Source organism: Eretmochelys imbricata, chromosome 10 (assembly GCF_965152235.1).
Source record: "Eretmochelys imbricata isolate rEreImb1 chromosome 10, rEreImb1.hap1, whole genome shotgun sequence".
Taxonomy (NCBI): Eukaryota; Metazoa; Chordata; order Testudines; family Cheloniidae; genus Eretmochelys; species Eretmochelys imbricata.
The window spans coordinates 44,645,822-44,656,524 of NC_135581.1; the positions used below are offsets into that span (position 1 = coordinate 44,645,822).

Below are 10,703 nucleotides of genomic sequence, written 5' to 3' on the forward strand. Positions count from 1 at the left end.
GGGGAAATGAACAGGTCCCAGGGACTGTACTAACAGGAGCAGGAAGTGCAGCCCCCACCAGAGGCACCACGCTGCAATACAGGGGGAGATGCAGACACCAGCCCTGGCCTTGCCTGAGGTCCAAAGCAGATCATGTGCCTCCAAGCTCTCTGTTCAAATGCCTTAGCCACGGTAGTGGGGCATAAAAGCAGCAAAAGGCTGGTCATTGCCCAGCTCAGGCAGAAGGGCCTGGGAAGAAGCTATTTATGCAGGGGCGCATTCAGGCCTTACAGGAAGCGCACTTCAGGCAGTCCTATAAAAAACACACTGATCACATTTATTGGTGCATGTGCTTCTTACAAAAGTGATGGACCCACACCCCGTCTGCTGGCCAGGTGGAATGTGTTGGATCACAGAAAACAGGAGGAGAGGCTGGGCAGGAGGTTGGTGGCAGAGTACAGCTGCTGCTCACCCAGACGGTAGCTAGATCCAAGGAGCCCTATGGAGCATCACAGCCCGCAGCCCCTCACAGGCCAGCTCTGGCTGCACGGTTCTGCCCTGGTGCTTGGGCAGGATGGTTTACTCTTTGGCAATGGCAAATGGTTTCTCCACCTCGATGGTGCCACAGTCAGCAATGGTGACATCCTTCAGGGGCTTGTCCTGAGCGTCCGTCTTGGTCTGCTCCACCTTCTTCACCGCACCCTAGGGGACACCCACAGTGAGGATGGGATGTCCCTGTGCACAGGGTCCCCTGACAGCCAAAGCTGAGAGGGGTGTTTCCACCCCTTCCCCAGCTGGCAAGCTCCAACTTTAACTCCCAGCTGTTCCCTTGTCTCACCTCAGGCCTGCTCCAGAAAATATAGAAAAGGAGCCTCCTCTCCCAGGAGCCAGGACAATACTAGACTCACCCCCCTCAGCCTTTGTTTCCAGAGACACAGCAGCCATGGGCTCTGTCTGGCGCTCTAGCAAGGTCTAACATGCAGCCCAGGCCCCATTCCCTCAGGGGCGCGCACAGCCAACTGCGCGTCAGCCATGCCAGGGAGGGTGCTTCCCCCACCCCACATCACCCCTGGGCATCTCCCCTCCACCCCACCAGGGATGTGGCTTCCTCCTTACCATCCCTTCCAGGATTTTGCCAAACACAACATGCTTGCCATCCAACCAGGAGGTCTTGACTGTGGTGATGAAGAACTGGGAGCCGTTGGTGTCCTTGCCAGCATTGGCCATACTGACCCAGCCAGGTCCATAGTGCTTCAGCTTGAAGTTCTCATCAGGGAAACGGTCACCATATATACTCTTGCCTGGCAACGAGAGAAGAGGAGCAGCTTACAGTCATGGGTTCCATGCAGGTCAGCTCCCACTGCTAGCACCAGACGAGCGTATTAGCACATCCAGAGAGGCAGCAGCCTCCATCAGGGAGAAGAGACCGCATCTACCCCCATCATGCAGGGCTCAGCTCCTCAGTGAGGCTGCTGGGAAGTCTTCCCTCCATCTACAAGAACCAACACACCCTCTGGGAGGGAGGGGAAGTGCCACAGATATGGGTAGGGAGCCCCATGCTGGCAGGCTAGGGGTGCACTGAGCTGTGGCTGAGAGCAGTGCTGTGGTTGACAGGAGCATGGGCACTTTCAAAACACACAAGGATAGGTCACGCTCCATGGACAGCTCCCAGGGGACACCCACCCTCTGCAAGTCACAATACAGATATGCAGCAATGAGCTAGTCTTTGCTTAAACAGCAGTGGCTCAGCTTTAGGAATGAACAAGAGGGAAGGGTCCCAGGCGGAAGCCCTCCTAGTTCCTGTGTAAGGAGCGTTGGCCAGGGCTCCCCGAGGGAGACTGAACTATTAAGGGAATCTAGTGCTCATACTGTGCCACGTGCCTGCCTGGCTGCTAGTGCAAGGGTCAGGGTAGGGAGCAGAGACACACTGCAACAAGGGGCAGCTGCTAGAACTAGTCAGTGGGAGCAGAAGTGACTAAGTGACCCTTGGGGGAGCTTGTTGTCTGTTCGCTTGCTGTGTGCCTCATTGATTGAAGTTCATGGTGTGGTTGGTTTGTCTTGGGGGGCAGAGTGCTAAGCCTAGCCGCCTGCGAGGCCAGGCTGGGAGCTTCTTAATAAGGTTCTAGCCTGCCAGCCTCTCATTCCTAATCCCATGAATAGTCCTGCCCCTTTGTCAAGGGACCCTAAAGGAGAACAGGGGGTTAAAAAGCCAACTCCTAAGCAACCAGAGGAGCTAGCGAACAGCAGAGTTTTGGAAGGGACTTTAGAGGAGTGTGAGGACCAGATCCCCTCATGTTCTGCCAATCAAACTTCCCTCTCCCCCTACTCCAAAAAAAAAAAAAAAAGCTGCAAGAGTAAAAATAATGCAGGCAGAAGTCCAGCAGCAGAGTGGGGGCTACCCAGTTTATTGCACTGAATGCAGCATGTTTGATTACCTGCCTTGTGGGTAGGTGGCACATGTGCATTTAGTGCAAGCAGCTCACAGCCCTTAGAGACAGAGTACAGGCCCTTGAGCCCAGAGTGGCTGAACTGGAGGAGCTAAGGGAGACAAAGGTACACAGACACTTTCTGGGACCCAGGAGAGCAGCCCCACCGCCCAGTCTGACAGCCTCTGTGCTGCTGAGGAGGATGAAAGCCCTGGAGAAAGAGAACATCAAAGTGGAGCAAAGGGAAACGATCCCATGACTGGGACCCTCCTTCAAAATAATGTCATGGTGTTCTCTTGCATTGAGGATGCCCCCTCCAGGGGAGGGAACCCAGTTATTAGGAAGAGACAGTAATAGTAATGGGGGATTTGATCATTAGAAACACAGACAGCTGGGTTTGTGATAACCAGGAGAACTGCATGGTGAAGTGTCTACTGGGTGCAAAGGTTGTAGTTCTCTCAAGACATCTAGCTAGATTAATACGCAGTGCTGGGGAGGAGCCAGTAGCCGTGGTACACGTAGATACCAGTGACACAGAGAAGATAGGAGAGAGGTTCTGGAGGCCAAATTTAGGCTGCTAAGTACCTCCATGGTGGCTGCCAGGTACCTCCATGGTAGCATCCTCTGAAATGCTTCCAGTTCCATATGCAGGGCCAGTTAGCCAGGCATAACTGCAGAGTGTCAATGCGTGAATGAGACAATGGTGGAGGGAGGAGGGTTTTAAGTTTTATTAGGAACCGGGGAACCTTTTGGGGAAGGAGGAGGCTACACAGGAAGGACGGGCTCCACCGAGTCCAAAATGGAACCAGACTGTTGGCAGGTAAAATTAAAAAGGTTGTACATGAGTTTTTAAGTTAAGGGCTGGGGGAAAGCCAACAGGTATATGGTGTATATATACACGCAGGCACATGGTTTGGACAGAGATTTCTCTTAGGGGAGGATCTATTAACGGGGATTTTCTGTTACCTAATAAAGAGGAGAGGATAGAAGTTGAGAGAGTACAGATGGGAGCTGAAGAGAAAGTCAAAGGAGAAGGAGTCCCATTCAGTTACATCACATGAAGGCAGACAACTAAATATTGACTATTTTTATAAGTGCTTGTATACAAATGCTAGAAGTCTAAATACTAAGATGGGTGAACTTGAGTGCCTAGCATTACATGAGGCTATTGATAGTACAGACATCACAGAAAGTTGGTGGAATGATGATAATCAATGGGATACAGTAATACCAGGGTACAAAATATACAGGAATGACTGAGTAGGTCATTGTGGGGGAGTGGCACTATTCGTCAAATACAGTAATCTTGAATGAATGAAATAGCACCACAGACTCTCTGTGGACAGAAATTCCATGCTTGAACAACAGTCTAGCAGAGGGATAGACTATCAACCACCTGACTAGGATGGTGATGGAAAATGCGAAAGGCTCAGGGAGATTAGAGAGGCTACAACACAAGAAAAGTCAATAATAACGGGAGATTTCAACTATCTCCATATTAACTGGGTACATGTCCCCTCAGGACAGGATACAGAGATAAAATTTCTAGACACCATTAATGAATGCTTCTTGGAGCAGCTAGTCCTGGAACCCACAAAGGGAGAGGTAATTCTTGATTTAGTCCTAAGAGGCAAACAGGATCTGGTCCAAGAGGTGAATACAGCTGAACTGCTCTGTAATAGTGACCATAATGTAATTAAATTTAACATCCTCGTAGGGGGGGAAAATATGAAAGAAGCCCACCACAGTAGCATTTAACTTCAAAAAGGGGAACTACACAAATACAAGGAAGCTAGTTAAACGGAAATTAAAAGGAACAGTCACAAGAGTGAAATGCCCACAAGCTGCACGGAAACTTTTAAAACATAATAAAGGCTCAAATTAAATGTATGCCCCAACCAAAAAACCCCAAAATAGTAAGAGGACCAAAAAACACCACTATGGCAAAGAAGAGTAAAAGAGGTGGTTAAGACAAAAAGGCATCCTTTAAAAATTAGAAGTAAAATCTGACTCAGGAAAACAGGAAGGAGCATAAATTCTGGCAAGTCAAGTATAATTAGGCAGTCCAAAAAAGAATTTGAAGAGCAACTAGCAAAAGACAAAAACAGCAAAAAATTTTTTTAAGTACATCAGAAGCTGGTAGCCTGGCAACAATCAGTGGGGCCACTGAATGATCGAGGTGCTAAAGAAGCACTTGTGGAAGACAAGACCGTTGTAGAGAAGCTAAATTAATTCTTTGCCATGGACTTCCCTGCAAAGGATGAGGGGGAGATTCCCAAACCTGAGCCACTCTTTCAAGGTGTCAAATCTGAGGAACCGTCCCAGAATGAGGTGGTTTTGGAACAAACTGATAAATTAAACAGTTCTGAAGGAACTCAAAATATTAAACTGCAAAACTTACTAACTGTGGTGTGTAATGTATAGCTTAAATCAGCTTCTGTAACAGATGACTGGAGGATAAATAATGTGACACCAATTTTAAACAAAGGCTCCAGAGGCAATCCTGGCAATTACAGGATGGTAAGCCTAACTTCAGTACCAGGCAAATTGGTTGAAACTACAGCAAAGAACAGAATTATCAGACACATAGATGAACACAATTTGTTGGGGATGAGTCAACGTGGTTTTTGAAAAGAGAAATCATGCTTCACCAATCTATTAGAATTCTTTGAGGCGGTCAAACAAACATGTGAACAAGGGTTATCCAGTGGACATAGTGTATTCAGACTTTCAAAAAGCCTTTGTCAAGGTCCTTCACCAAAGGCTTCTAAGCAAAGTAAGCAGTCATGGGATAAGAGGGAAGGTCTTCTCATGGATCAGTAACTGGCTAAAAGACAGGAAACGAAGGGTAGGAATCACAGAATATCAGAGTTGGAAGGGACCTCAGGTGGTCATCTAGTCCAACCCCCTGCTCAAAGCAGGACCAGTCCCCAATTTTTGCCCCAGATCCCTAAATGGCCCCCTCAAGGTTTGAACTCACAACCCTGGGTTTAGCAGGCCAATGCTCAAACCACTGAGCTATCCCTCCCCCCAAATACATGGTCAGTTTTCACAATGGAGAGAGGTAAACAGCAGGGTCCCACAGAGATTTGTACTGGGAATACATGGTCAGTTTTCACAACGGAGAGAGGTAAACAGCAGGGTCCCACAGAGATTTGTGCTGGGACCAGTAACTCAAAATATTCATAAATTATCTAGAAAAAGGGGTAAAACAGTGAGGTGGCAAAGTTTGCAGAAGATACAAAATTACTCAACTGACTGCAAAGAGCTACAAAGGGATCTCACAAAACTGGGTAACTGGGCAACAAAATGGCAGATGAAATGAAATGTTGATAAATGCAATGTAATGCATATTGGAAAACATAATCCGGACAAGACACACAAAATGACGGGGTCTCAATTAGCTGTTACCACGCCAGAAAGATTTTGGAGTCATTGTGGATAGTTCTCTGAAAACGTCCACTCAATGTGCAGTGACAGTAAAAAAAAAAAAAAAAAAAAAAAAAAAAGCTAACAGAACGTTAGGAACCACTAGGAAAGGGATAGATAATAAGACAGTAAATATAATGCCACTGTATAAATCGAAAGTAAACCCACACCTTGAATACTGCGTGTAGTTCTGGTCACCCTGTCTCAGGAAAGATCTATTAGCATAAGAAAAGGTGCAGAGAAGGGTAACAAAAATGATGAGGGGGATGGAACAGCTTCCGTGTGAGGAGAGAGAAAAAGGCCGGGACTGTTCAGTTTGGAAAAGAGACAACTCGGGGGGATCTGACAGAGGTCAGTAAAATCATGACTGGTGCGGAGAAAGTGACCAAGGACGTGTTATTTACCCCCTCACGTAACACAAGAACCAGGGGTCACCTGATGAAATTAATAGGCAGGTTTAAAACAAACAAAAGGAAGGTATTTCTTCACACAACGCAGAGTCACCCTGCGGAACTCGATGCCAGGGGATGTTGTAAAAGGCCAAAAGTATAACTGGGTTCAAAAAAGCACTAGGTGAGTTTATGCAGGATAAGTCCATCAACGGCTATTAGCCAAGATCAAGAATACAACTCCATGTTTGGGTCTCCCTAAGCCTCAGACTGCCAGATGCTGGTACTGGATGACTGCGGATGGATTAGTCAATAATTACCCTGTTCTGCAAGTGCCCATTCTCAGTGATGTGCCCATCCTAAGCAGGAGCTCTGGTTACACAAGCTGATGGGAGACGCTTCAGCTCAGGCCTGGCTGCTCACTGCGACACCCTTCTCCACAGCACAGCCAGGAGTCCCCTACCAAGGGTGATCCCTGGTGGGGTGTTGTCTGAGCAAGAGCCTGAGTGCACTGTCCGTGCTGGGGAATGGCAGAACTCAGGAGAATCCCTGTAACCGTAAGTGCCAACTCCCACTCTGCCCGGTGGGTGCTCAGCACCGCCCTACCCCCATTCCACCCCTTCCCCAAAGTCCCCACCTCGCCCCCTTGCACCTCCTTCCTTCAAGTCCCCGCCCCTGCCCCGCCTCTTCTCCGTCTCCTCCCCCTCCCTCCCAGAAAGTCCTAAGCACCACCAAACAGCTCTTAGGAGGTGAGGAGGGGACAGCTTGGCTGCCGGTGGGTGCAGAGCACCCACTAATTTTTCCCCATGGGTGCTCCAGCCCTGGAGCACCCACAGAGTCAGCGCCTATGTCTCTAACTCCAAAGTGGCTCTGCAGAGTGCTGGGCAAGTGCAGCAGATTCACAGCCTGAGGGAGTCCATGCGCAAGGCTCATGGCCTGGAGCACAGGATAGTGGCAGGGTGGCACAGGCCCAGCATTACCTCCGGTGCCGTCTCCGCGGGTGAAATCTCCTCCCTGGATCATGAAGTCCTTGATCACACGGTGGAACTTGCTGCCCTTGAACCCAAACCCTTTCTGGAACAGAGGAGAGTGAACATGAGGCCAGGGGAGGAGCAAGTGCCTGGGCAATAGCTAAGGGATTGCTCCACCCCCACAATCACTGCTTCATTGCCTACCCATCTCCCCAAAGAGGTGCTCCCCCCAGACAGGGCAGGTTGAGCTGGTGCGGGAAGCCAGTTCTTCCTATGGATTGCAGTCTCAGGCGGCAGTACGGAGTGTCCATTTATGTCTCTGGCCCTCCTGGTTGGGAAGAAACCCTTTCAAATGCGACTGATACTGCAGCACTGCATGCCTGAACCTGCAGCCAGGGTTGAGGGGGAGTCCAGGAACAGTTCAATGGGAGCAGGCTGAGCAGTGATTACCAGGAGAGTAGCAAATTCAGTCCTACGGTAGGCAATTGGGCAAGGACAGGAGCTGGTTCAGTGAAGGGGTAGGGATGGGAACCTGGGGCAATTTTGCATCTTCTCCAACGCATCCCAGTTCAGGGTCCCAAGAGCTTTAGCCCCCAGCAAGCCCAGAGGGTAGTGGGACTTGTCTCCATTCCCAGTGCAAGACAGAGCTGAGAAGAGTTTAGTACTGCTAGGGGCTCTGATTTTTAGAAGGCTCAAAAGGAGTTAGACACTCAACTCCCACTGAAATGCCCCAACCCAGCACTCACCACGATGAGCGAGTGACCGGAGCCCAGGGCTCTGCTGGAGAACACTTCCTGGCCCTCAGCAGCAGGCAGTGAACAAGAATCAGGGCTCCAAGTGTTGGGAGCTAGTGAGGGATCTGATCTCTCTGCAGCGGGCAGCTGTGCACAGACCCCTCCACCTTACACATGGGAGAAGGGGCGTAGCAAACAGCCTTCTGCGCTGCACTCAGAAATCTCAGTCTTGGGGGCTTCAGCCTTTTGATAGCCAGTTATATAAAAAAGGGGACATGCCACACTGCTATTCCCTTGGGGTTTGGTTCACAGGCAGTGCAGCAGCAGGAGACTGGGAAGTATCTTGGTGACTCCCCCATTCTATACCATGCTCCCCCACTCACTCCTCCTCCCCCTAGGCAGAACTAGAAGTGGGGGGTATCAAAAGTGGGGTTGAAGTGCCAGGATGCTAAGCAATGCTGGTAGACCTTCTACAGGTCTTTGTGGCTCGAGGCAACACCCCCCTCACGTGTATTTAGAATAAACCTGAGCATAACTCTCAGGATGAGCCTGCAAAGGATAACTACCCTGGCAGCTGGCACACCCCATCAAGGAGAAATGGAAGGTCTGCTCAACCAGTGAGCACATCTGACCTGTAATTAATATGGAGGCTGCCAACAAACACACCCCATGTGCTGCTGGAACGACCTCACTACTGCTCCCCAGCCCAGCACCTGACTTTCTCCCTGCTTCCGGCGGGGGCGGGTGTGCGTATACACACCAGGGCCAACACCAACTTATGCTGAATGGCACACTGCAACTCCAGGTGAGTTGGGAAACCAGAGTGAGGGCCATTGCCCAGCGGTTCATTCACCTCTCCTGTGGCCAAGGCAACAAAGTTTTCCACAGTCTTTGGGACGGTCTTCCCAAAAAGGCCAATCACGACCCGGCCAACATCTTCGTCCCCGATCCGCAGATCAAAATACACCTGTGGTACAAGGGAAGCTATGTTAGCCAGGGATTCCTGTTTCTCCTGTCATGGCGTGGCACTTGGAATACCAGATGGAGCCAGTCGGATGACACCTCCCCACCATGCCAGGCCCAGGCACTGAGCCTATCTGGCTGGCTGGCTAGCTGACAGCAGCTCCAGCTCATGGGATCCAGCTGCAAGTCAGCCTTTGAGCTGTAAATCATCCCAACTCTGAGAAGCAGCATAAGGGGCAGAGAATTAAGCTCAACATCGGGAGGGGTTAGAAAGCTCAGAGCTCTTTAGTGTTCATTTGGCTGCACCTTGAAGACCTTTCCACAGCAACCCCATCAGACCAAATTATCTGCCCTTTAGGGCAGGGCCTGTGTCTTTTACTCTAGGGCTATACTCAGAGCTACGCACCTTTCTATTCCTGAGACTCATGCACCAGCTGGCTCTTAAGCCAAGCTTGGCAGGGGTTCCTGCCTAAGGAATCTTGGCTATCAGGTCCCCCGCCCCCAATGCCTGGCATGGAGTCAGCAAGATGGCAGCAGGCTGAATGGATTCAGAGAGAATTGCCACCATACTTTTTGCCATCAGAGCCCTTGCTTTTGGGGCTCCCATTCCTAGAACAGCGCTGGGCTCAGCTCACAGGCTGACCTGCCCCTTCCCTGCAGCCCCACACCCGTGCACGGGGGACTGCGGCAGATCCCAGACTCCAGCTGTTTCAAGGAACCCGGTCATCTCACCCCCTGCCCTCCGACAGACCCTCCCGCTGACCCCATCTGTGCCCGGCGCGTGCCACTCGGCCCGGGTTGGGGCAGGGCTCCGGAGAGGCCGGGGTTAACCGAGCCACCGACAAAGGCCGGCGGCACCTCCAGCTCCCCACCCTTGGCGCCCGCCGCCCCTGTTGGCTGCCCAGAGGAGCCGTGGCCGCGCGAGCCCGGCGGGAAGGGACGGGCCGCGCGAGCCCGGCGGGAAGGGACGGACCCCGCGGCTCCGGGGCACCCGTCTGAGCCTTCCCCAGGGAGCCAGCAGCCCGCGCCCCCTCCCTGCCCCGACCCACCCCCACCCGGCCTCGGGACCCACGAATTGCCGGGGGCCGCCCCGGCAGCGCGGCCACGGCTCCGGGGCCGCTGGGCCAGGCAGCGGGCACCGCGCCCCGCTCTAGGGGAGCCGAGTCCGGCCTGCCCCGGCTGGGGTGCGGGGCTCGGGGCCCCGAGGAGTAAGGGGGTTGGGGGCTGAGCCGGCGGGGGCGGGGACCCGGGGGGCAGATTCCGGGCGGGGTAGGGGGCCCGGCGGGGGGAGACCAGGGGGCCCTGGGAGGGGTTCCGGGAGGGATGAGGCGATCAGGGCGGGGGGGGGGGGGACGGCCCACCTTGGCGGTGACCTTGGGCCCCTTCTTGCGCTCCTCGGCCCGCGAGGCGGCCGGCAGCAGCAGCACCAGCAGCGACCCGCCCAACAGCGCCGCGGCCACCAGCAGCTTCATCCTCCTGCGCTCGCAGCCCGACCACAGCGCCCGCCGCGCCGCCAGCATCCGGGACCCCCGCGCGCCGCTCGCCCCACCCACCCGCGCGCCCACTCCCAGCCCTGCGCCGCCCGGCCTGAGGCGGATACGCCTCCGCTCCCCCGCCCTGGCAGTGGTACGGCCCGAATCGCTCTGCCGCCTACAGGCGCCGGACTGAAGGAACAAATCGATCCCGAAGGGGAGGCGACGCTCTTCCCCCCGCCCAGCGAGCCAGGATAGCGCGTTCCACCGCGGACAGAGGGGGATCAGGAACCGGCCCCAGAAACTGCCACGTTTCCAGTTTCTCATTGGGCCACGTCTT

The 10,703-nt window shown here is 52.9% G+C and overlaps 1 protein-coding gene across 1 annotated transcript; it reads right to left on the reverse strand.

Moving 5' to 3' along the window:
* Positions 1-293: 293 nt before the first annotated feature.
* PPIB (peptidylprolyl isomerase B) lies at positions 294-10,445 on the reverse strand. Its single transcript, XM_077828637.1, has 5 exons — positions 10,253-10,445; positions 8,782-8,895; positions 7,204-7,297; positions 1,096-1,280; positions 294-681 (listed from the first exon to the last, which is right to left on the reverse strand). The coding sequence occupies exons 1-5, from the start codon at positions 10,409-10,411 to the stop codon at positions 559-561; spliced, it is 675 nt and encodes a 224-aa protein (XP_077684763.1). The 5' UTR covers positions 10,412-10,445; the 3' UTR covers positions 294-558.
* Positions 10,446-10,703: the final 258 nt, after the last annotated feature.

Bases quoted from the DNA above. Each gene is read 5' to 3' on its own strand.
- PPIB (XM_077828637.1), bottom strand. From the start codon at position 10,411: ATGCTGGCGGCGCGGCGGGCGCTGTGGTCGGGCTGCGAGCGCAGGAGG. The intron at 8,896-10,252 runs GTGGGCCGTCCC...CTTGTACCACAG, and splicing joins GGCCCAAGGTCACCGCCAAG to GTGTATTTTGATCTGCGGAT. The intron at 1,281-7,203 runs GTAATGCTGGGC...TCTCGTTGCCAG, and splicing joins CCGCGGAGACGGCACCGGAG to GCAAGAGTATATATGGTGAC.